The 23087-nt window shown below is 34.9% G+C and overlaps 1 protein-coding gene across 3 annotated transcripts in view; it reads right to left on the bottom strand.

Moving 5' to 3' along the window:
• LOC121431074 (transmembrane 9 superfamily member 4-like) overlaps positions 1-23087 on the bottom strand; it is a 25270-nt gene extending 2183 nt beyond the window's left edge. The window contains exons 1-17 of one of the 3 annotated variants that reach the window (XM_041628552.1): positions 22865-23087; positions 18393-18503; positions 15787-15936; positions 13945-14054; positions 11702-11804; positions 11014-11072; positions 10282-10421; positions 9478-9633; positions 8970-9037; positions 8043-8175; positions 7592-7673; positions 6292-6367; positions 5567-5746; positions 3990-4069; positions 3548-3611; positions 2935-3054; positions 1139-1228 (exon numbers count right to left, since the gene is read on the bottom strand). In XM_041628552.1, the coding sequence (XP_041484486.1) occupies positions 1139-1228; positions 2935-3054; positions 3548-3611; positions 3990-4069; positions 5567-5746; positions 6292-6367; positions 7592-7673; positions 8043-8175; positions 8970-9037; positions 9478-9633; positions 10282-10421; positions 11014-11072; positions 11702-11804; positions 13945-14054; positions 15787-15936; positions 18393-18503; positions 22865-23035 (1893 nt within the window). In that variant the 5' untranslated portion in view covers positions 23036-23087. Of the gene's footprint in view, positions 1-1138; positions 1229-2934; positions 3055-3547; positions 3612-3989; positions 4070-5566; positions 5747-6291; positions 6368-7591; positions 7674-8042; positions 8176-8969; positions 9038-9477; positions 9634-10281; positions 10422-11013; positions 11073-11701; positions 11805-13944; positions 14055-15786; positions 15937-18392; positions 18504-22715 lie in introns of all 3 variants that reach the window. The other 2 variants (XM_041628554.1, XM_041628553.1) reach the window with 2 other exon arrangements.

Here is a 23087-nt window from a genome sequence, read left to right as displayed (position 1 = left end):
TCAATGTTTGACTTATTGTGAATTATTTTGGATTGTATAATTACCTAACACAATGACATTTATCAGTTTTTGGACCGTCCGTCTTGTTTTTGATTTTCAAGTTGAATATAATATTAACTAAATATAATATTATGGTGATATCATGGGGGTTTGAATCCACATTTGTTAGATCTATTTATTTGAACAAGAATGTTCAAAAAAAAAAGCAGACAATGTTCATGACTTTATACAAAAGGTTAAATCGACTGGAAAAGGCACTGGATAAATCATTAAAGGAAACCAAAACCCAAGAAGAGATGTAATCTTATTGGAAAGAGTAAAATGAGAGGAAAAATAAAAAAAAGTTTCATCAAAATCAGTTATGAAATAAGCAAGTTATGGGAGTTTGAAAACTCTTGTACTTTCTATGGGCATCCTCAAATTGGCAAACGTGCTTCAAAATGGCTGATTTTGTGGACAACTTTCCATTTGTTTTGTACACAAATTTTCAGATTTTCCCCATTATCTTTCAAATTGCATCTTGCCTCCTTCTGAGCACAACACATGTCATGGGAAAATATAATCCACACCATATATGCCAAGGTCAGGAGATAATGTGAAATATGTAAAGGGGAAAATCTGAAAATATGTATACAAAACAAATGGAGAGTTGTCCACAAAATCAGCCATTTTGAAGCATGTTTGCCAATTTGAGGATCGACATAGTAAGTACAACAAGACTTTTTAATCGTCCATAACTTGCTTATTTTATAACCGATTTCGATGAAATATTTTGAATTGTTCCTCTCATTTTACTCTTTCCAATAAGATTGCTTCTCTTCTTAGGTTTTGGTTTCCTTTAATACTTTCAAATATGATTTGGAAATTGGCGACTGAGTGCACGTAATATACCCATTTCCTTTATTGTTACTAGTTTAAAGTATGTTCATGTATTTTGCTGCCCATTGCTGTTCACTCATTCATTAGATATACATGTAACTTACCGTTATAAAAAAACATTTTATTTTGCTTGAATAAAAATTGAGCAAATTTTCTCTGTTGACATTTATATATGTGATGAAATTAGTAATTTTTTTATTTGTACAAGTTTATAGTTGTTGTGTACCAGTGAACGTCAAAATTCACCAAATGTACCCACCTTTGTAATGAAGTAGAAGACAGAATATAAAAAGACATAGAACGCTGATCCACCAGACACAATGAACGATCTCCACCACCAGTGGTAGTCCTAAGAAAGCACACACACACACAAAAATAACAATTAAGTATAAAACATATAGAGAATAAATTAGGCTATAATTCTATTTGTTCGAATTAACTAATACATGTATGTTTTGAGAAGAAAAGGCCACGCTTAGCTACTTGGTAACATAACTAGTTTAGCATAAAAATGTTGAGCAAAGTGTGTTATTATTTAAGCAGGACTGTATCACAAGACTACACAGGTCAGAATGTTGCATTATGGGTTAGAAACCTGGCCAGAATTGAGAAGTTGACGATCTGAGGTGATGCTATAAAAGGCTACTGGTTCATAGCTGCTTTAACCCTAAAAAGACTGGGGGGGGGCCTAAAAGGCCCCCCCCCGTACATAAATCGCGATAACTTTTTTGCGCATGAAGCGTTCCCGCCGCCATTTCATGACTTTTATCTCTTGAGTTTTGCGCAACTTTTGATACTAAATTTCTATACCCCCATGCCGCGGTTGCGGAGTTACGTAACATTTTCGTATCACATGTCACGTAAGAAATTGAAATTTGTATTCGTTTGTGTGTAAAGTGTATGGTATTTGAATGAATGTTATACACATTGTTTTCTAACTACATTTTTATTTGTTTCTTTCTATATTATGTCACTTGTGAATTAAAGTAGCAGTTCTAGGATATGAAAATAATGAAAAACATTGCATAAAAAAATAAAGAAATACATAAGAAATGCAAAATAAAGAAATACATAAGAAATTAAAATCAAAGAAAAACATAAGAAAAGTAGTGCAAAATACCAGAATCGCTTGCAATAAAACATGCCAATTATTGTATTTCTCTACATAACGCATGCGGAGTACTTATTTGCATATTTAGTAATTACTAATTTGCATAAGCATATCTAATAATTCAAGCATGAAACAACACAATTCCATGATAAACAACCTCTTCTTACAGCTGAAAACCTTGAAACAGGAATTTATGGACCGCAATAAGTACCAAAATATGAAAAATTCAATTTTTTGATAAAAATTTGCATATTCACATAATTAATTATGAATATAATTTGCATAAATTATGTGATATCTCTTATGATTTGTTTTCACCAGCTAGTGTACATGAAACACATCACTTGTTTATCTTCCAAGATTGCTTTGGCTCATTGCAAGAGAGTGTAATGCAATAAAACATGCCAAATGTTGTATTTCTCTACAACATTCAACTCTAAACCTTGAAACGGGAATTTATGGACCGCACTAGGTACCAAAGTATGAAAAATTCAATTTTTTGATAAAAATTTGCATATTCGCATAATTAATTATGCATATATTAAAAAATACAATGAATATCAGTATTTTGACTATGTTTTCTTTTAGAGGACATGACAAAGGATGTGAGTGCCAAATTTGGTTGCGATCGGACGACCAACGGCCGAGATCTTAGGGGGGGCCCAAAAGGCCCCCCCAGTTTTTCTAGCCTCCGAAATAGCCCAGTCTTTTTAGGGTTAAAAAGAGATTTGCTAAAAATCGATTGTTTCGCAATATAATTCATCCTACCAACTACACATTATTCTTACTCAAGTTGTTTTTTTAAAGATGCATTATATGTATAATCTACCAGTCTGTGTTTATATTCATACTTTGTTTGTAAACTAAACAGATTCAGCCTGCAAGTTGCTTGTTTGATGGGTTTCAACAATGACAAAAATTCTCTTCAATGAGTGAGGGCTCACCTCCCCACATAACTGGAAATAGACCATGACGATGGCGATCTGTCCACACGATACGATAAGAATGAGAAATACCAAGAACAGGAACCCAAACAGATAGTAGAACTGGTTTTCCCAGATTGCCTGTGGAACAAGAAATCAAAAACACAAAATAAATCAAATTCACTTTAATTCAACTATTACACATACAACACCACCATATGGATTGATGACTCTGAAAAACTGAATATCATGCATCCACCCTTGCCAGATCTCCCCCCTCCACTTTAATGTTTATAAATTGCAGAAACATGATCAAATTTAAAATTGCTACCTGAACCAATTTCACAAGCACCAGATACTGTTATGTAGTACAAACCTGCCTCCGTGACCTTTGACCTCATTTCCAAAATCTAAGTGTAACTTCATAGGGGGTGTTGCAAGAAAATATATACAATCAGTTGCAATTTATGTTGCTAATTTACAACTGATAAAATCAATTGTAAGTAACTACATGTATATCAAATTTTATTTTAACTTTAGTTCCAAAAAAGCAGACCACCAATCAAGTTCAAATTTATCATTAATTGCTAAAAATAATATCAAATATCAAAGGAGAAATTGAAATTGAACTTACAGTTAGAATAAAGAAGAGTTCAATGAAAACTGCACCGAATGGTAGGATTCCTGCCATCAATGTGCTGAAAATGAAATAAAGACAAATACAAATAGATCAGACATTTAATTGTGCGTACTAGGTAGAAAATATATTTAATATCCTCACTAGTTGTCTATCCTTTCGTCTTAGTTTTAATCACCATCATCATCATTTTCCCATTAACACCACCATCATCATCATCGCCATCGTCATCGTTCACGATCATCATCATCGTCATTGTCATCATCATTATCACAACCACCACAACCTCAACCACCACCACTATCATTGTTGTCATCATCACCATCATCGTTATTATCATAATCATCATCATCACCACCACCATCATCACCTCCATCATCATCGTCATCATCATCGTCGTAACCATCATCATCGTGAGGTACAAGATAGAAATGCTTACCTGAGGAATGGATTCATGTACCAGACCTGCTCAGGAACTTGCCTTGGAATCTGGTTGGTTCTTACAGGATGGTCATACGGCTGAAACAAATCAAACAAATACGTATATATAAAATTAACCCTTAAAGTGCTAGGTTTGCAATGTATTAGCTAGTTTATGGTTGAGTGCTTTGATGTATACAAGCAGGTCATCAAGCAACTACTTTTGTGTTGATTAAATAAGAAAAAAAATTATTTTGTTGTTGTATTTTTTTGTCTTTCCTTTCTCATTATTAGATTCAATCTTAGTAGATTGACTTGCTTTTTATTTTGTTGTAGTGGTAGTTATTTTCTTTCCTTTCTCATTACTAGATTCAATTTTTTAGATTAACTTGATTTCATTTTGTTCTTGTGGCAGTTAATTTCTTTCCTTTCTCATTATTAGATTCAATATATGTACATTAATTTGATTTTTATTTTGTTGTTTTTTTTTCTTTCCTTTCTCATTAGTAGATTCAATCTTTGTAGATTAATCTTATTTTTACTTTGTTGTTGTATTGTTTGTCTTTCCTTTCTCATTAGTAGATTCAATCTTTGCAGATTAACTTGATTTTTATTTTTTTGTTGTGGTAATTTCCTTTCTATCTCATTATCAGATTCAATCTTTGTAGATTAAATTATTTTTTAATTTCTTCTTGTGGTAATTATTTTCTTTCCTTTCTCATTATTAGATTCAATCTTTGTAGATTAACTTGATTTTAATTTTATTGTTGTATTTTTTCTCTTTCCTTTATCTCTTATCAGATTCAATCTTCGGAGATTAAATTGATTTTTATTTTGTTCTTGTGGTAGCTATTTCCTTTCTTTTCTCTTTACTAGATTCAATTTTTGTAGATTAAGTTGATTTTATTTTGTTCTTGTGGCAGTTAATTTCTTTCCTTTCTCATTATTAGATTCAATATTTGTAGATTAATTAGATTTTTATTTTGTTGTTATATTCTTTTCTTTCCTTTCTCATTTAGTAGATTCAATCTTTGTAGATTATTTGTATTTGTACTTCGTTGGTGTATTGTTTGTCTTTCCTTTCTCATTAGTAGATTCAATCTTAACAGATTAACTCGATTTTTATTTTTTTGCTGTGGTGATTTCCTTTCTATCTCATTATCAGATTCAATCTTTGTAGATTAAATTCATTTTTAATATGTTGTAATTATTTTCTTTCCTTTCTCATTATCAGATTCTTTGTAGATTAATTTGATTTTCATTTTGTTGTTGTATTTTTTCTCTTTCCTTTATCTCTTATCAGATTCAATCTTCGGAGATTAAATTGATTTTTATTTTGTTCTTGTGGTAGCTATTTCCTTTCTTTTCTCTTTACTAGATTCAAGTTTTGTAGATTAAGTTGATTTTATTTTGTTCTTGTGGCAGTTAATTTCTTTCCTTTCTCATTACTAGATTCAATTTTTGTAGATTAATTTTATTTTTACATTGTTGTTGTATTGTTTGTCTTTCCTTTCTCATTAGTAGATTCAATTTTTGCAGATTAAATCGATTTCATTCTGTTATTCTTTTTTTTCTTTCCCTTCTCATTCACCATACCTGTTTCCTGTAGCCAAAGTAATAGCCTACGAAGACGAGGGGTAGTGAGATACCGAACCACATACACAGCAGGGCTAGTAGCGTCGTGAAAGGTACAGCTCCGGACGAATGCTTCCCCATGATGAAAAAATTCAGGAAGAATGCTGTCCCGAACATGATAGCTGGATAAATGGTCGCAGTCTGTAAAAGATAATATCATTCATCATCATGTTATATTAATATCATGCCTAGATGGCTCAAGACGTCAATTTTAATTTGATTGAATCCATCTGTATCGCAACTCTTTGTAAAACAAGAACATTATCATTGCATGTATAATCCCCAATGTTTTAGTCATTCTATTCGATCTTTTTTTTAAAGATTTTTTAATTTCTCATGTTTGTTTTTTCCCTAATTTCCTTTTGAAGGGGAAATATTGACGTGCAAGTATATAAACTTTGATTTAATTGTACCATTTATGCTACTTTTTTCATTATTTTAATAGTTCTTATTTGGTTGCATTTTATTAATTTGCAAATACTTATTTACTTCATGTATTCTTTTCATGAGCAGGTACTTTGGTTACATTTCATTAATTTGCAAATACTTATTTATTTCATGTATTCTACTACAATATTCTGTTTGTGTGTCAGTATCTGGACTGTTTTTAAATGTTGATTATATAATAAACCAAATTGAATTGAATTTAAATTAGTATAAGCCTCACAGTCAAGTAATTATCTTACCATGAAGCCAGCTGTGGTCCATCTTGTGCCTTTCATTGTCTTGTAAAGTCTTCCAGAGAAGTAACCAGCAAACACACTATGAACAAAAACAAAGATATACATTTTGATTTATGTGTCTTCTGATGCATGCCTTATCCATTGTCCTGAGAAGCTGTATAGCATGCATCAAGAATGATAAAAAAAAAAAATATTTAACTGAATGATGAGTGAATCCCAAGAGCATGGAAGAATATGGATTTATCAGTAGGACTACAAGCATAAAAACACTGGAAACTGTACTTGTTTAACCCGTTAGAGACCGAGTCTGCACATATACAGGCTGTAGTCAGTGGAAACATGTGTTACAGCAAAATCATTAAGTCTCTTTCTCTAATGGGTTAAGTGATGCTGTAATCACTTTGAAAGAGATACAGGAGTGACATCACCGTAAGGGTACCAACAGCATGCATGTATCATGAAATGCAAAAAATAAATTTACCTCTAAAACATTGTGTTTTTTCCATCATGACAGTCTGAAATGGACATACATGTATACATCTTCTAGATGATAGCTAAACATGTTTTTAAACAATTGAAATCACTTTTTAAAAGAGGATTCAAGGGAGAATTCCATATTGCCAAGTCTGCTAATATTTCAATATTTTATTGTTCATCTCGTGAAATATAAAAGATAAAGATTTTTTATATTACGCTATCATTTACATATCACCAATAATGTGTATATAATTTAATGGCTTCGCCATAAGTCAGCATAAGTTCAAAATGTCACAGCTTCTTCATTTTACATCCAATTTTATGAAATCTTTAGTATTACAAATGTTTGCTGGCTTTTTTTATTTATTCAAAATTACATTCTGATTGAGGTGGACTTGAACTCATAGATAAATGCCAGTTGTGGTAACAATTTCAAAATGAGTTCGTACAGAATCCAATGAAATGACCACCAAAGTGTCTGTTTGTATAAATGAAAAGTATATGCCAAAGGATTCTGGAAGAAATTGTGTAATTGCTGAGAAATTAGCAAATAAGCATGGACTTTGGGTCGAGCGTCGGGCCGACATTCAAAGCAATAATAATACACTGTCCAACGTGCGCTTATATTTGTTGGTGATCTTCAGTGTGAAGATTTTTCAGCGTAGATTTCAAGATTTCACTAAGATCAGTTTATGTTACTGTACCAGCTCTAGATTTTCGATGATATAATGACAAGCTTGGTTTCACACACTTTCTCATGTAATCAGTATTTACTGCAACTACTTTCATTTATCTTTAAACAAGTTCCATAAGTTTTGTTTCTTACCCAAAGAAGACAAAGCCGAAGAGGGCAGCATTCAGCAAAGCTCCTCGACTGCTAGGAGACAGCATACCAAACATAGCAATCACTGAAAATAAATCAATAAAATACACAATCCAAATGAAAACTACATGTACATGTAAATTGAACATTTATTTTCTTCCATTTACTATGGTATAATTATGGATTGTATTCAGAATAATAGTGATGATTTAAAAAAAAGCATTAACGAGAAACAATTTCATACAAGGCATAATGATTGCCATAATACACTAAATTGCTTATAATTTGTAAGCCTTTGTGGGAATCAGGAGACAGTTTTTGACGATATGATGTTCCCACCATCACCATACATGTATTTCTAATTAAAATTGATTTTTTTCAGAGCTGCCACCAAAGTTGTAAAACTTGAAGATAAAGATTTTAACACCATAACGGCAAAATGGGCATGACTTACCTATTGTTATGAGAGCCATGCTGAGGATCTGCACCCCAGCGCCTACCAGAGCTGCTAAGAGCTGCTTGTATCTAGGGGGTCTGAAGACATCACCATGAACCAGTTTCCAACCTGTTTCCTCAGTCGTGTCCTCCTGTAAAACAATGGGTTTGAAGATGACTTGAACAAAAGGGCCATAAAAGAACAGAATAAAACGTTGTGTCGGTGCAGGAACACACTTAAACGCCCCGAGTTGCGTGCATAAGGGCCTTGCGTAAGGGCGTTTCTGCACTGACAAAACAACATTTAAAGAGAAACTCAATGTCTGAGCTCTGCCCCACTAAGGTCCACTGTACATTGATTCTTGGTTCACTCCATGATCCACGAACTGCTCAAGAGTGAAAAGGAAACCCCAGTCCCCGGGTCTAGGGGATTAAAAAACAATTGAACACTACTTGAGTTTGAAGAGAGCCCACAATTGAATTGAGCCCTCATCAACAATTATTGAAAAAGCTATGAAATGGAGTAGTTGCACATCAGTCGCACACAATGATTCAAGTATGCATATGATCACTATGATGGGAAAGGCATCATTTCTTTATATTTGTTTTAGGGTATAATAATAATAATAATAGGCATTTATATAGTGCCATCTATCTAGAAGTAATCTATTCCGAGGCGCGTTTATATTATTATTACCCCGGCTTTAGCTCGAGCTGCCTTTCAGCGCTCATGCATTCAATGAATTAATCCTGCCGGGTACCCATTCGCCTCACCTGGTTCGAGTGCAGCACAATGTGGATAAATTTCTTGAAGGAAATTACGCCATGGCTGGGATTCGAACCCACGACCCTCTGTTTCAAAGTCAGAAGACTTATCCACTGGGCCACAACGCTCCACTTAAGCGCTGTACTGAAGCTAGCGACGTTTGTGGGTCCAACTACTTACCCCATCATCATCAGTGTATCTTGCAATATCTCTTCTGAGTGTCCTGATCATGATCATGGTCAGAATACCTGAATAAAAATAAATGTCAATATAAAAATAAGAAACTCTTGGTGATTAATCACCCCCCTCCTCCTCCTGTGTATGTCACACAAAAACAAAAAAAAATGCATGGATGAACCGTATAGTGCACTAGGTTTAGATCAATTTGTTCAAAAGGTAAATGCCAATGACCAATTACAGATGACAACACTAATTGTGAGTAATTCATCAAAGGATTCTGGCTTTTTATACAAGTCAACAAATAAAGGTGTAAATTCATTAACTCTAAAAAATATTTATGCAGTTTCCTTACCTTTTCATATTAAAACCAACTTCATCTTTACTTACAAATAACACTACCAAAAAAATTACAGCAGCAGCTGTAGCCAAAAAGATAAACATTTATTTAGCAGATCCATCTCACAGACAGGCTGAAAAATAACTCTCAAGCAAATCCCTTATAACTTACCAGCTAAAAAGAAGATAACCACGAGTGAATTGATGATTGAGAACCAGTGGATCTGGACATCGCTCATGGCCAGATAGGTGTCCCATCGTGAAGCCCAGACGATGTCACTGTCCTCCCAGTGAACGCCGTATGAAAACACTACGGTCTGTTTGTCGCCTGTTTAGGAAAGTGAATCGATTATGGGAATATTAGAACAAAAATAAATACATAACAAGGAAAATGTGTGCTATACAGGGACTCAGGGAATTCTTTTGTCTTTATCCAGGGGTATTAAAGTTAATGCATGACATCTATGACTCTGGCATAGATCTGCTTGCTCGCAGCAAAAAGGGAGGACTTGAGGCCATACACAGAAACTTGGGAAGCAGTATGCAAGGCTTGATGTAAGGAAGTTCTTCTTTTCAAATAGAGTAATAAGTTCTAGGGACAGTATACTAGAAAACATGGTTTTGATTCTTTTAAGAATTGGCTTGATAATCACTGGAAAGTTATTACTTTTGTGTACGACTTGGAGTAATGGAATTTCTGTTTTGCCATATGCAACTAATTGAATTTGAAAGTGTGGAGCATACTTTTTATTCCCTTGGGCCGATGAACAGGCATAGTCCTACAAGCATAGATGGATTAAAGTTAAGTAAAGTGTGAGTGGCCGTAAATAAATTGAGCTGAATAGCACTGACAAGAACTAAAAATTGTAAAAGTTCATATAGTTTTGTACTAAGGAAGTAAAACAAAAAAGGCTCAAAATAAAAAAGAAAAATAGTTTGGTTTTTTTTCAATATCTTTTTTTAACACGTGACTTACCTCCTTCTGTTATTTCCATAGCTTCTGCGGGAGGGTCTTGTTCCGGAGGTGGTGCGACACACTCATCTTCTGACTTCTTACCCGTTTCATGCTTCAAGCTACGAGCACGCACCTCAAAGCCTACGATACGATACTCTTCCCTGCATCAGTGAGTGAGTAACATCAATACTAGTGTTATAATAAAACTAATAACAAAATCTGCTTTAATAGAATAGAGAGTTTCATGGAAGGACTAACCAGATGATTTATCCAACAAGTCCTGTTTTATCTGACAGTTATCATAGTAACAATGCTTCTCAGGAAATCAAAATGAATGAAAGTTATCAGAATTGACAACTTGTTAGACAAAAATGTTGATGAAACATCCCCCAGGCCTTGAATTTTGATATTTTAAGAGCAGGGTGACTATTCTATGGAAAAGTACTTTTCCCCTCAAAACATTAACCCTAAATAGACTGGGCAATTTCAACACCTAAGAGGACTTGGGGGGGGCTGATTCAGCCCACATTGTTCAGTTTTCACCCCTTCAAATGGAAAGTTCACTGTGAAGTGAAGGTATTGGTGAAGGAAAGAGGAAAATCTATCGAAGGTCAAGAAGTAAGCTATGATTTTTATCATTTTTTTAAATTTGTGACGTCACATGCAAGCAGCTGCCTATATGTTATAAAAATCCTTTTTTTTTAAAGATTCAATGGTTTAATGGTTCCTCTCTAAAAAGATCTGCTCACTTACCCTTCAGGGGTCAGTTTATGTGATTTCATGTCCAATTCGAGGTGATTGTTCAAGTAAATCTGAAATGAAATCAAACATCACACACACTTAACAATAATCAACCTGTATTTTGAAAAATTACAAAAATTATGCTAACATGTTGGGAGTCCATTACCGAGATTATCAAATAGATGTTTCATTGAGCATTGTTTTTATCCATCTGTCGACAGTACGCACGTGCGATGGAATAAGGTGGCGATGGCATTTTACACTAGTATTCCACCTACCAACACTAGTATTCAACCTAGCGATGAAAGATGGCCCGTCCCTCAATCTGCCCTTGTCCCATCCGACTATGGACTAGAGCATTCGAGATGAGATCAAACAGGGAATTAGTGAAAGCCAGAGACTTGATACATAGATCTAGATGTAGTTGAGCAATCTAAAGCCATTTTGAGATTTGCTATCTATCATCACTAGGTTGAATACAAGGGCAATTCAATGTAAAAGGTCATCGCCACATAATTCAATCCTCTGCGCATACAGTCGACAGATTGATAAAGAAAATACTGACAACAGATTACCCTGGAAATAACAAAGGTATGAAATTAAGATGAATTCCCTATTTCTCATTTTTGGGGGAATTTCTCCAAATCTTTGAATTATGCCGGGTTGAATACTAGTGCCCATACAGTACTGTACTTCTCACCTTCTTGTTAGCGACAAAACCCAGCTTGTAGCCATGAGCATACTGGAACTCATCTTCATTATCAATTTGAATTTTAGTAGCAGCTGGTAGGTTGTCTGAAATCCTGTTAAGAAAGTCAAGTTTTAGAAATTAATGAATAAAGAGTACAAACATACATACACGAATATCCTTTACAGACAACAAAAATGTCCCTACCATCAGGAAATCAATGGGGCTAGGGAAAGGGGGGGGGTCTTAATCCTACTATGAGGATGTTTCAATGAAAAAATGCTACGTAAATACTAAAATACATGGTGCATGTATGTAATGTATGAAAGCTTAGCCCACTCCAGTTTCAGAATACTTTTTACCAAAGTGAGCTACATGTACATGTAGCTGGGGCCTCCTACATGTATACAATGTATGTATTCCCCCAGGTGTAGGCTATGTAGGCTAGCAAAGTACCAATGCCTGCGGTGCTCACAGATTTTTTGAGGGAATACTTCTAACAATAATTCAGAATTTCAGACCACAGATTCAAAAGCACATTTGTAAATTTAGGCAGGAGATGTAGATTCTGTAGGTGACATGTACTGTATACACTTATTATTTTTTTGGGGGGAGGGGGGGCATTTTACATTTTTAGAATTATTTTCCTCAACAAATCATGTCCATCTCCCAGCTACATGTATCTTTCTCTTTTTGAAAAAGGTGAAGCCACTGTTAAATGTATGCAACATCAAATGGAAGAAAACCCTGTTCCATTGAATTATGTGTAACATGTTTCCACCCATTTTTTTTTTTATATCCCAACAGCAAAATCAATATCATAAGAATCAATATCATCTGCTGGAGTTTTGTTTGGTTAAAAAGTATACATTTATGTAGATTACATTCCATTAAAACGAGAAATACATACACTGAAGCTGATGGATGCAACTTACATGAACATGTGTATACTCAAGGACACAAGAAAGTGGAGACTGGACATTTCAGCAAATTATGTGGAATAATGATTTTTTCTTTTAAATGGGGAAGGGTGCCAAACAGTGCTGGGTATGAAAGCTGGTGCAAATCAGCATAGTGGTTGTGGATAGAACAGGGAAATTAATGATAGAGGGGGAGGGGTGCAGGGGATGTAAGGAGACATTTCCACATTCTCTGAACCCTCTTTTTAGGCCCTCTCCCTCACTATATCATTTTAACCTTATCTAGACCGGGAGGGGGGGGTCAGAGGCCACCCCCTCAACAATTCGCGCAATATTTTTTGCTACGCAAAGTTTTTTTTACCGCGCCGCATGCCGACTTTTTACTTTCAAGTCTTGCGCATCTTTTGAGACTATTTGCCCGGGTATGCAGTTCGGAAATTACTCAACATTTTGTATAGAGTACATGTCAGACCAAAAATTGCCCAAAAACGTGATTTTCTCTGTTTTCAACCAAAAACACTAAATGTATGATCATTATTAGATTTATATGCTGTTGATGATCTCAAAAGAGTCCCTGACAAAGTTCATCCCAAAAAAAATGAAAAACAAAAGGCACAAAAAAAGAAATGAATAAAAAAATTTAAAAAAATAATACCAAACATAAGAAATTGATCTGATATCCCAAATATTTCATGTACATTTGCTTGGACACCACAGAGTTTCTATACCCAAAATTATAATATCTGGAGGAGTTAGAAGAAAAAGTTAAGCATAAATTAGCATTTAATTACCGGGTAAGAGCAATGTGGATGAAATCAATTAATATAGATTTTTGTAGATTGAGTCCCAGACAACCTGCGTGCCAATTTTCAGCGCGATCTCAAGGGGCGGCCATGTGATCTCCAAAATACCCTGGCCTAGATAGGGTTAACACACAAGGAACATGCATGTACTGTATGCACACATATATGTACATTCTAATAATGCATGCCATATTGGTTTATAAGCTGGTACCCTTCTCATTCTGGAAACAAATGCTCTAAACCTGTCCCATAAAACTTGGTGACTATAAACATATAATCAGAGGAATAAACTAAACCACTGCTACAAGTGTGAGAATCCCACCCTAAATACTGTAACTGGAATTCATTTTGCCATGCTAAATTTGATTACCATTTTTGGTCGTATGAGAAACGCTACATGTATCAATCAATTGAAGTCAATACAGTCCTATAGATAAATTTGCTCCACAAATTTTTTTTTGCGTAGTCTCTACAAATCTGGAATAAATTACGATGCGGTAGCAAGAAAATTATACCCAGTGTGTGTACTCACAAATGCACGCTGTAATCTTCTTTGATCCTGTCGACGAGAGTCTTCAATTCTTTTTTGTCAAACTCTACCTCGCAAAGAACCAAACAACTGTGGTCAGTCTTCATCTTGACCTATACAAGAAAAAAAATAACAGAAATAAAAATAGTATGTATTATTAAACAGTTTGTGGCTTTTAGTTACTCAGTTGCATTTCCGCAGTGGGGTATCAATAATCGCAACCGGACAAAACATAAATACAGCGACCACACACAAGGATTATAATGTTACGGAACTAACGGCCAATATATTCAAGCAACAAAATTGAGAAATCCTGATTGAAACTCATTTCTCCATGTACATGTACATGTACCTCTACATACAAGGATCTAGGTATGATAATATCAATAATAAATAAATAAATAAATAATAATAGGATTTGTACGGGGCACGTATCCACCTTGCTAGGTGCTCAAGGCGCTCTTATATTATCCCAGCTAAGCTAGTCCACCGATCGTGGTTCACACAGCTTTTGGAGGAATTACTTCCTGCCTGTTCCCATTTACCTCAGCACAGTGAGGACAAATTTCTCGCTGGAGGAAAACAAGCCATGGCTAGGATTCGAATCCACGACCCCGTTTGAGAGGCGAGAGTCAGAACCACTAGACCACTACACGATATGAAAGTGTACAATGCAGGTAATAGAAGTTTGTTGATATTCATGTAGTATTTGGTGATACTGAATTTCTTATGTGTTTCTTTATTTTAGCTGTCATAAGTCCCTACCAAAAAAATAACTGGTGTTTATCTGTAAATGACAATAGCCCTAAAATGTATCCGTCAACTTGTTAGTGCTGACAACTTCCAGGTCAGGGTCCCCCCAAACTATGGGTATTTGCATAGACAGTAGGTCAACTTGGCGGCATTTAACAATCTACACTGAACAATATACAGCATTATATATCAGTACTTGATGGGGGGTAATCCCTTTGGCAGCTCATACAGAAAGCTCTCCTGGGAGTCTGGAATGATGAATAAAGTGAGCCACTGGAAGGAGTGTCATGAAGTGCAGATATGGTAATGGATAGACATACTGACATAGCAATTTTAATATACAAAACATGCTATGTCAAGTGCAAGTACATGTACAGGAGGCTGCATCATTCTGATGGCAGGGAGAGCAGCACATGCAAGAATAAGACCAATAAAGAGAATTCATAGGTGGCTTTACAACTACTGCAGTAAGCTTCATCCATCTACAGCACACAAAACCACACCCACTTTTCCCCAGTCTTCTGCTCCATCCACCAAACAGATCTCATACATGGACCTCTTTACATACTATGTATTCACTTAACAATGGAATATACAGTGTACCACAATCACACTGCTGAAGCCTTATGTCAATATTTACGAGTGATTGAAAGTTATTCAACCATTGAGACCCTGGCTGAATAACACAGGTACCTGCAACTGCCACGTGTTAACATAGATTTTCGATGTCATGCACAGTATAATGTTAAATTCAGAGTAGGACATGTGAAAAATGTTAGACACTTTTCATTGAAGTTTACATGAACATGTACATTGCTATAATAGTGAATCACATTTTTCATTTTGCTCATGTGTAGAACCAGTCATTGTATTGTACACATTCAATTAAATGTATGTAATCCAAAATTACATGAAGGAAAGATAAACTGTAGAAGAACAATGTCAAATAGGTTTATTATGAAGGGAAAGCTACATGTAGATATTCAGTGCTCTATTTCGGACATGTACATGTACATTGTATACTGTGGATTTGCTCATAGATAGACAATCGGTGGTCCCTTAAGGCTTTGTTTGACTAAAACAGTGACTTACCATATAGTTTGTATTGACGATCCTATCCCCTCTCAACACTTCTCCAAGATTCTCTGATTCATGTACAATATTGCCAGCGACTGGAGGGCACAGTTTCACAGAGTAGTATTCGTAGGGTAGCTGTGTCTTTGTACTTGTCAGCTTTACTCCCTGGAAAAATTTAGAAATTGATTACATTGAAATACAGGGCTCAAATTTAGAATTCAATAACAATAATAATAACAACAACAACAACAACCATATATTTACATGTACCCAGGGTAGCCACTTCAGTTCAGAAAACTTCTCCCAGCGGGCCCTGCTATTGTAACCCTGGCTAAGCTAGACTACCTGTTCAGGTGCACACAGCTTTTGAGGAACTACTTCCTGCCCGTACCCATTTACATCACCTGGGTCGAGTGCAGCACACAGTGGATGAATTCCTTGAAGGAAATTCAATAGGGAAAGACCAATTTTCTTTAGGAGGCACAGTTTATAAAGGGATGGCAGTGCTCACTTTTAATAGTGGGCATCTAAGGCATCAAACAGGGCATCAATAGTAAAATGTAGTGTTCAATAGGACACATTGCCTGGATAACCAAATCAAAGGGCACCAAGGCCACTGGCAAAAAAGGCATCTTACATTTTGGCCTTTATTCTACAAATATTTGGAAGAGCATCATTGCCATTTCTGGGGGGCATCGGCGACCATGGCATTGGATGGCCTTGTAAAAGAAGATCCACACAGTGTTTTGTAAATAAATAAAGAGGCAGTGGTGTACATACGTGTATGTGACATACAAAACAAGTTCAGTTCAATATTTGACATTTTTGCACATTACATATAAAAAGCACATACTACATGTATGTGCCAAAAAAATGAAGTGTGACACTTGATTTCTTTATTAGAATACTGTGAATTGTTATATCTAATCATAGAATTTTCTGGAAACCCGAAAGTCTAAATTTTATTTTGGATTGGGTTGCATAACTTCTCAATACAATATTATGAATTAGATGGAATCGTTCTCTTGCAGAGCTGCTTTTCCGTTTATGTTGCCGCTAGTCTGAGAGAATTTGACACCATGAAAATCCAGAAGCCGATTTTGAAGCTAACTTTTACTGGTACTGTATAGATTTACAATACATGTACATGTGCTTCTGAATGTGACTTCACAACTACAGGTATGCCAAACATTTACAAATGTACAAATGTACCAGCCAAAAATTTGAGAATCATCTAGACATATTCAAATGGTGGTTACCACATTCATTGAATTAATCTTATTTAATACATCTTGAATTCAGATGATTTTTTTCACTGTCTATAAAACTAAGTTATAGAGCAAGTTCAAGAATATGTGCATGTCACATACTGTAGATGGACATTCAGAGGCTTTTGTGACTAGGAAAACAGGATAAAGATACTTTGATCAAAATACATCATCATGGGAATTGAGATATCTAGAGGAAAGGTAAACTGGACCATGTTGAATAATATGACAAATGATCTTGACATTAAATGATCATTGTAATGTACATGAAGAACTGTACATACACTGTATGTATTGCTGGTGATTCTATCAATCACGAAAACCAGCCCAACAGTGCATGATCAATTACCAAGTTGTATTTCAGATGAATAGTAAACCTGATTTCACAAGAAAGTTTACAAAACCATGTCTAATTGTCACTTAATTAGTGTGGATCTTATCTAGAGATCTGGTGCAATTACATATTAACTTTCATGGAATCATGAAATCCATGAAGATGAAAAACAATCACACTGAAGATCACCAACACAGAAAAGCACATGTGGGACAGTATATTATAACTGCGTCTGACAGAAATGCCAGGCCTTTGGCCGTTTTCTCACCAAATTTTACACCATTTCTCCCAGGTGTGATTTTGGCAAATACTTTGTATTCAAAGGTCAAGTCCACTCCAGTAAAATGTTGATTTCAATAAATATAGAAAAATCAAACTAGCATAACACTAAAAATTTCATCAAAATTGGATGTAAAATAAGAAAGTTATGGCATTTTTAAAGTTACGCTTATTTTTCACAAAACAGTGATATGCACAACTCAGTGACATGCAAATGAGTCAGTCGATGATGTCTATCACTCACTATTTCTTTTGTTTTTTATTGTATACATTTTATCATTTTTATCATTTTTTACAGATTTGACCATAGTGACCGACTTGACTGAATCATATAGTATTAAACAATGCTAATTCCACATGTTCAGGGAGGAATTAATCACTGTTTCACTTGACAATGAGGAGAAAATCAGAATATTTCATACAATAATATACAAAAGAAATAGTGAGTGGATGACGTCATCAGTCTCCTCATTTGCATATCAACCAGGATGTGCATATAACTGTTTTGTGAAATTAAGAGAAATTTTAATATATCATAACTTTCTTATTTTTCATCCGATTTTGATGAAATTTTCAGTGTTCTGTTTGTTGGATTTTTCTCTTTTTATTGAAATCAATTTTATGTTGGAGTGGACTTGTCCTTTGAACAGACACTTTGGTTTTCATTTTATTAGATTCTGTATCAACTCATAATTTGAAATTGTTAACACAATGGGCTTCAATGGGCCTGATTATCCTACCTTGATTGCTACGGCTTGTCCTTTGGTGAACTCGACGGGGGCAACACCAGGAACATAGAAAGCATCTGCCAAACTGGCGGCAACGAGCACAAGTACTGCAATTGACCACATCTGGAGGAAAAATAATGAAACAAAATGGCGAGCCTTTGATAGAATTTAAATTAGACAAACCCTACTGCCTTGTAGATTACTCTAACATACATGCACAGGGACAGTGAGTTTCCAATTAATTACAAAAAAGAAAATCCATTTTGGTTCTTAATTTTTCATGTGAAAATTCATTAAATTTACCTTTGCATTTAAGTAAGAAATTTGTGTTTTCTAATTCTATGGCAAAAGAGAATTTCCAATTTTGATCATGTTTGAAGTGGAATTAAAGGCTTCAAAAACAGAAAATCTCTGTCCCTATACATGTATAGTGCACCAGTGCTTCAGCTTTCAATTCAATTCATTTATTTACATCGCTAGCAATCCCAATGCACGGTGTGTCCAAGAAAAAAGGGAAACATGTTTTTCACAATTAAAAAAAAAAGGATAGTAAAAGCAAATTTGACAACAATCTCTGATTTGAGACCAAATACATACTGCTCATGTACATGCCAGATTACAAACAATACAGAGGCATGTCAGAAACGATACACCTTTATAGTTAACCCTAAAATTTAAAATGCATGGTGGCTCCCTCGACGCACAGTATTTTCAAAACGCGAAAAGATAGCACCGCAAAATTTGAGGACTTTTATCTTTGAAGTCTCGCGCAACTTTTGAGCCTCAATTTGCGATGTTCGGGTACACCATCACGACGTCACGTGACTTTTTACGAGGCAATATCATGCCGATAATGGCTCATTTTTATACTTCCTGTACAAAGTCTATGGGAAAAAAAATTCATAAAAGGGTGATTATTTTTTGTTCTTATTGGTCTGCTTGATTAAATTAGGGCTTGATTTAATTGTTATATGGTCTGTAATAATTTCCATTGAAAAAAAAATTCTAAAAGATGAAAAAAAAACAGAAAAATACATAAGAAATTCTAAAAACAAAGAAATACATAAGGAAAAAATTGGCTTTTGCAAATTTTCTTTGTGGAAACCTTTAAATCAGATTACAAAGATGACATCTGCAAAGAAAAAAAAAATTGAAATGAAATAGGGTGTTACATATGCAAATAACGATTTTCAATAAAAAAAATTTGCATATCTTATTCATAATGATCCAAAAAAAAAATTTTCATAATTTTTTTTAGACTATATTTCCTCACTTCCTACATGAATGTCAAATATAGGAAAGCCAAAGATAATAGAAATAAAACTCAAGTTGTTTCACACTGAGAGTTCAAATTTTTAATCTTTAATTTAGATCATCTTCAGGAATTCAGGAACTGAACATGTATCTACAGGAAAACCAATTTCTGTATGAAACTATAAAATCAAATTAGAAAAAATGGTGAAATAATTCTAACTAAAATACAAAGTATAAAGTAGTTATAAAACCAGAATGATAAAGGCATAGGTTAAATCATTAAAACGGTAATATGTTGGCCACTTAGGGTATAGAAACCTCTAACAGGTACAGTGTACATGTAAGGGAACAATTTTAATAAGTGGAATAACAGGAGGGAAAAGAAATATTATATTTACTTTAAAAAAGTACAACTAAACAAGTTTGGAGATGGGGTCATTAATATGAAGTTCAGTGACTGTTCTTGGTCAATGACACTTGTTCACTACTACTACCCTGCCTGTGGGGAATCTACAGGTAGGACTATGGTATGCCAATGTTGTACAGAGCACACACTTTAAACAATCATTAAAATATCACTTTTGTGACCAAAATTACTAATTTCCATACAGTTGCAATCTATTTTTCATTAGTAACTTGGGAATAATTTTTGTATTCACCAGAGCGCTCAAAAACTTGAATTTGGGGCATATTTTTTGTACGCCCTCTATTGGTGGAAAGTAATATGGCAAGAAAATGTTCATTTTTTGATCTCTATTTTTAATTAAGAAAAAAATGATTTAAAGAATCAAATTTAAATAAGAGTCAAGTTGTATGAATAATAGGTGTAATGGAAATTGTCAGTGCAAAAACGTCAAGCATTCGCCCCAAAGAAAAAGAGAAAATAAGCCAAACATTGCCACCCTTATTTTGCCACACATGGAGATAAAAGTGAGAACAAGGAGATAAAAGTGAGAACAAGGTTATATCATAACCTTGTTCATTGAATGAGTGGTCAATGATTGCATTCATTTGGCAGTGATGCATATCTATAGGGAAATTTATTGAAGTACACTGATTGGGAGGTCAATTACATTAACTTTGTTGGCTATTACTGTGCTGTAAATGTGCTTAAAACATTGATGTTGAAGAGGGAGACAAAGTTTGAAATTTGCAAGATTAATCAATGAAGGTCTTGATAGTAGGAAAATGATCAACCATCAAAATCCCTTCCCCCCTGAATAGGACATGATTTGTCAATCAAAAATCTGATCCAAAAAATGGAAATTTAGGCAGAGCAAACTCAAAATGCAGCCTTTCTCATCGACATGATTGGCCCGTGAGCTATGCAATCTTGCACAAAAGTCATCGAGCACCCACATGGTTTCAATCATTTTATCAAAACAACATGAATTATCTTAATATCATACCATGAAGGTGGTACGATCAGATACTTCCTTTTTCTGATTTTGAAACGGAAAAAGGAAACAAGAAGACGTGCTTCGTCAAAGAAAAAACAGAAAAAGGAAGCAAGAATTTCAATTCAAGTATGTTTATTTTCAAAGCAAAAAATAAACTGGTTAACAAACAAAAAGTTTTACCTTTTTTCTGTTTTTCAGTAGTGTTTCATTCCCGAAACAAATTATTGATCAACGCCCGTTTTCTGTTTTTTCAAAAATAGGATCAGTTTACACTGTTGCTTTTCCCCATTTTGAAATCAGAAAAAACAAATTATTAAACAGCTTGATTTGACTGGCCATGGTTTTGGGGCAAGAAAATCATTATTTGCTCCATATTTTATGAGATTTTTGGCATTTCAATTGAAAATTTTGTGGATTGTAAAAGTAATTTAAATATTCAATCCTACCTGACCATTCAAACTCCTTATCCACAATACATCAGCCTTTCTGTTGATGCTCACAATCAACATGATCAAAGTGGGCATCAACAGAAATTTTTTAGTTTCAGAAAGGCTGATGTATATCTATTGAATAGGGCAAGTCCAAGAATTCGCGCGCGTTACGTATGGGACATTTCAGAGGCTTTAATGATGGCTTTAATTGAATAGGGCAAGTCCAAGAATTCGCAAAGAACAATAGGAAACAAGATGGTGGCGTAAACATCGGGCAAGTCTCTTCCGTCTTTTCACAATATTTTTCTCATTTTTTGATGAATTCTTGCCCAAAATAACAACGAGAGCGTAGAAATGTTGGAAATTAAGTTTTATCCCATGTACATGATTTAGCATTTTAGGGCTAGATCTTTTAGAAGGAAAGTAGAAATCTCGGGGGTGAAAGTTTCAGGTTTTGGCATCCTTCGTGTAGGTCAATGACTGAATGAGGAGGAAGACCTGGCTTCATTGAGAGTAAGCTGTTGTTATTTTGAATAGGCAAACTAGTCAGTTTTGACTATTGTTGCCTTATAAATATGCTTTTCTTTTTTTCCAAAATATGATAATTTCTTTGTTCAAATTATGTCAGTTCGAAAAAGCCTACGTCAGTAAATGTTTACTCTCACGAAGCCGCCTGGCTACGTCTGTGTACAACTACAAGTACAAGGAGAAATAAAAAATATTTAGGCCTAAGAAGTGTTAAAAAAACTCTACGAAACAGACGGCTGCCAGCTGCCTAACCAAGTTTGGTCAAACGTTAATGTACAGTTAGTTAGCCGTCAGTCAATCAGTGTCATGCCATTAAAATTATGATAAAAATAATTTTTTTATTAAAATCGAATTTGACGTTTGATGAAAGAAACTCAATTTTTTTATCTCTCGCTTTTTTTTTGGCTTTTTAATTAGGCTCCAACCGCTGACATGCATGGCATTGCCAATGTGAGTAAACCATATCTGTCGATTGTCAACCAACATTAAATATTGAAATGAAATTTTTATTGAAAAGACACAGCATCATCACATTAAATATTGAAATGAAATTTTTATTGAAAAGACACAGCATCATCACGAACACGTCACTACCGCAGTCCACAGCAGCTCGCAGCGACGGATCGAGTGAGTCGGTACCGCCTAACGTAGCTGACCACCACGGCGCAGCTCCGATATCGACAATCTCAGTCTTGACTCTTTGAATTCAAGGTTCAACTTACTTTTCTTACCGTTTATTTTGGTTTTCTCAACTTGACATTTAACGGCAGAAACTGGACTAAGCTTGACCTGTCCTCGGTTCACAGCACTTGCCTTATCTCTTATAAAAATAAAAATCGTGATGTACTCCCGACTACAGAAACTGAGTTACCATTGGCAGAAACGGTGTACGAGCCAAGCAAAGTTTCCAGCCAGATGCACTAGCTAGCTCCCCCGAAGTTTCGGCACAAGGTCTCGTTCGAATTTCGGACGTGGATGTCGCTGAGTGTTTGCATACGTGGAAGGCCTGCGGATATAGACGATTCAAAACGCACCTACACATGCCTAACTCGCCCTTACTAAACTCGCTCGTGACTGTGTCGACTCGATTATAC

Source organism: Lytechinus variegatus, chromosome 17, assembly GCF_018143015.1.
Source record: "Lytechinus variegatus isolate NC3 chromosome 17, Lvar_3.0, whole genome shotgun sequence".
Classification (NCBI taxonomy): Eukaryota; Metazoa; Echinodermata; class Echinoidea; order Temnopleuroida; family Toxopneustidae; genus Lytechinus; species Lytechinus variegatus.
The sequence above is the reverse complement of the archived record's forward strand: the minus strand, read 5'-3'. Positions and strand labels throughout refer to the sequence as shown.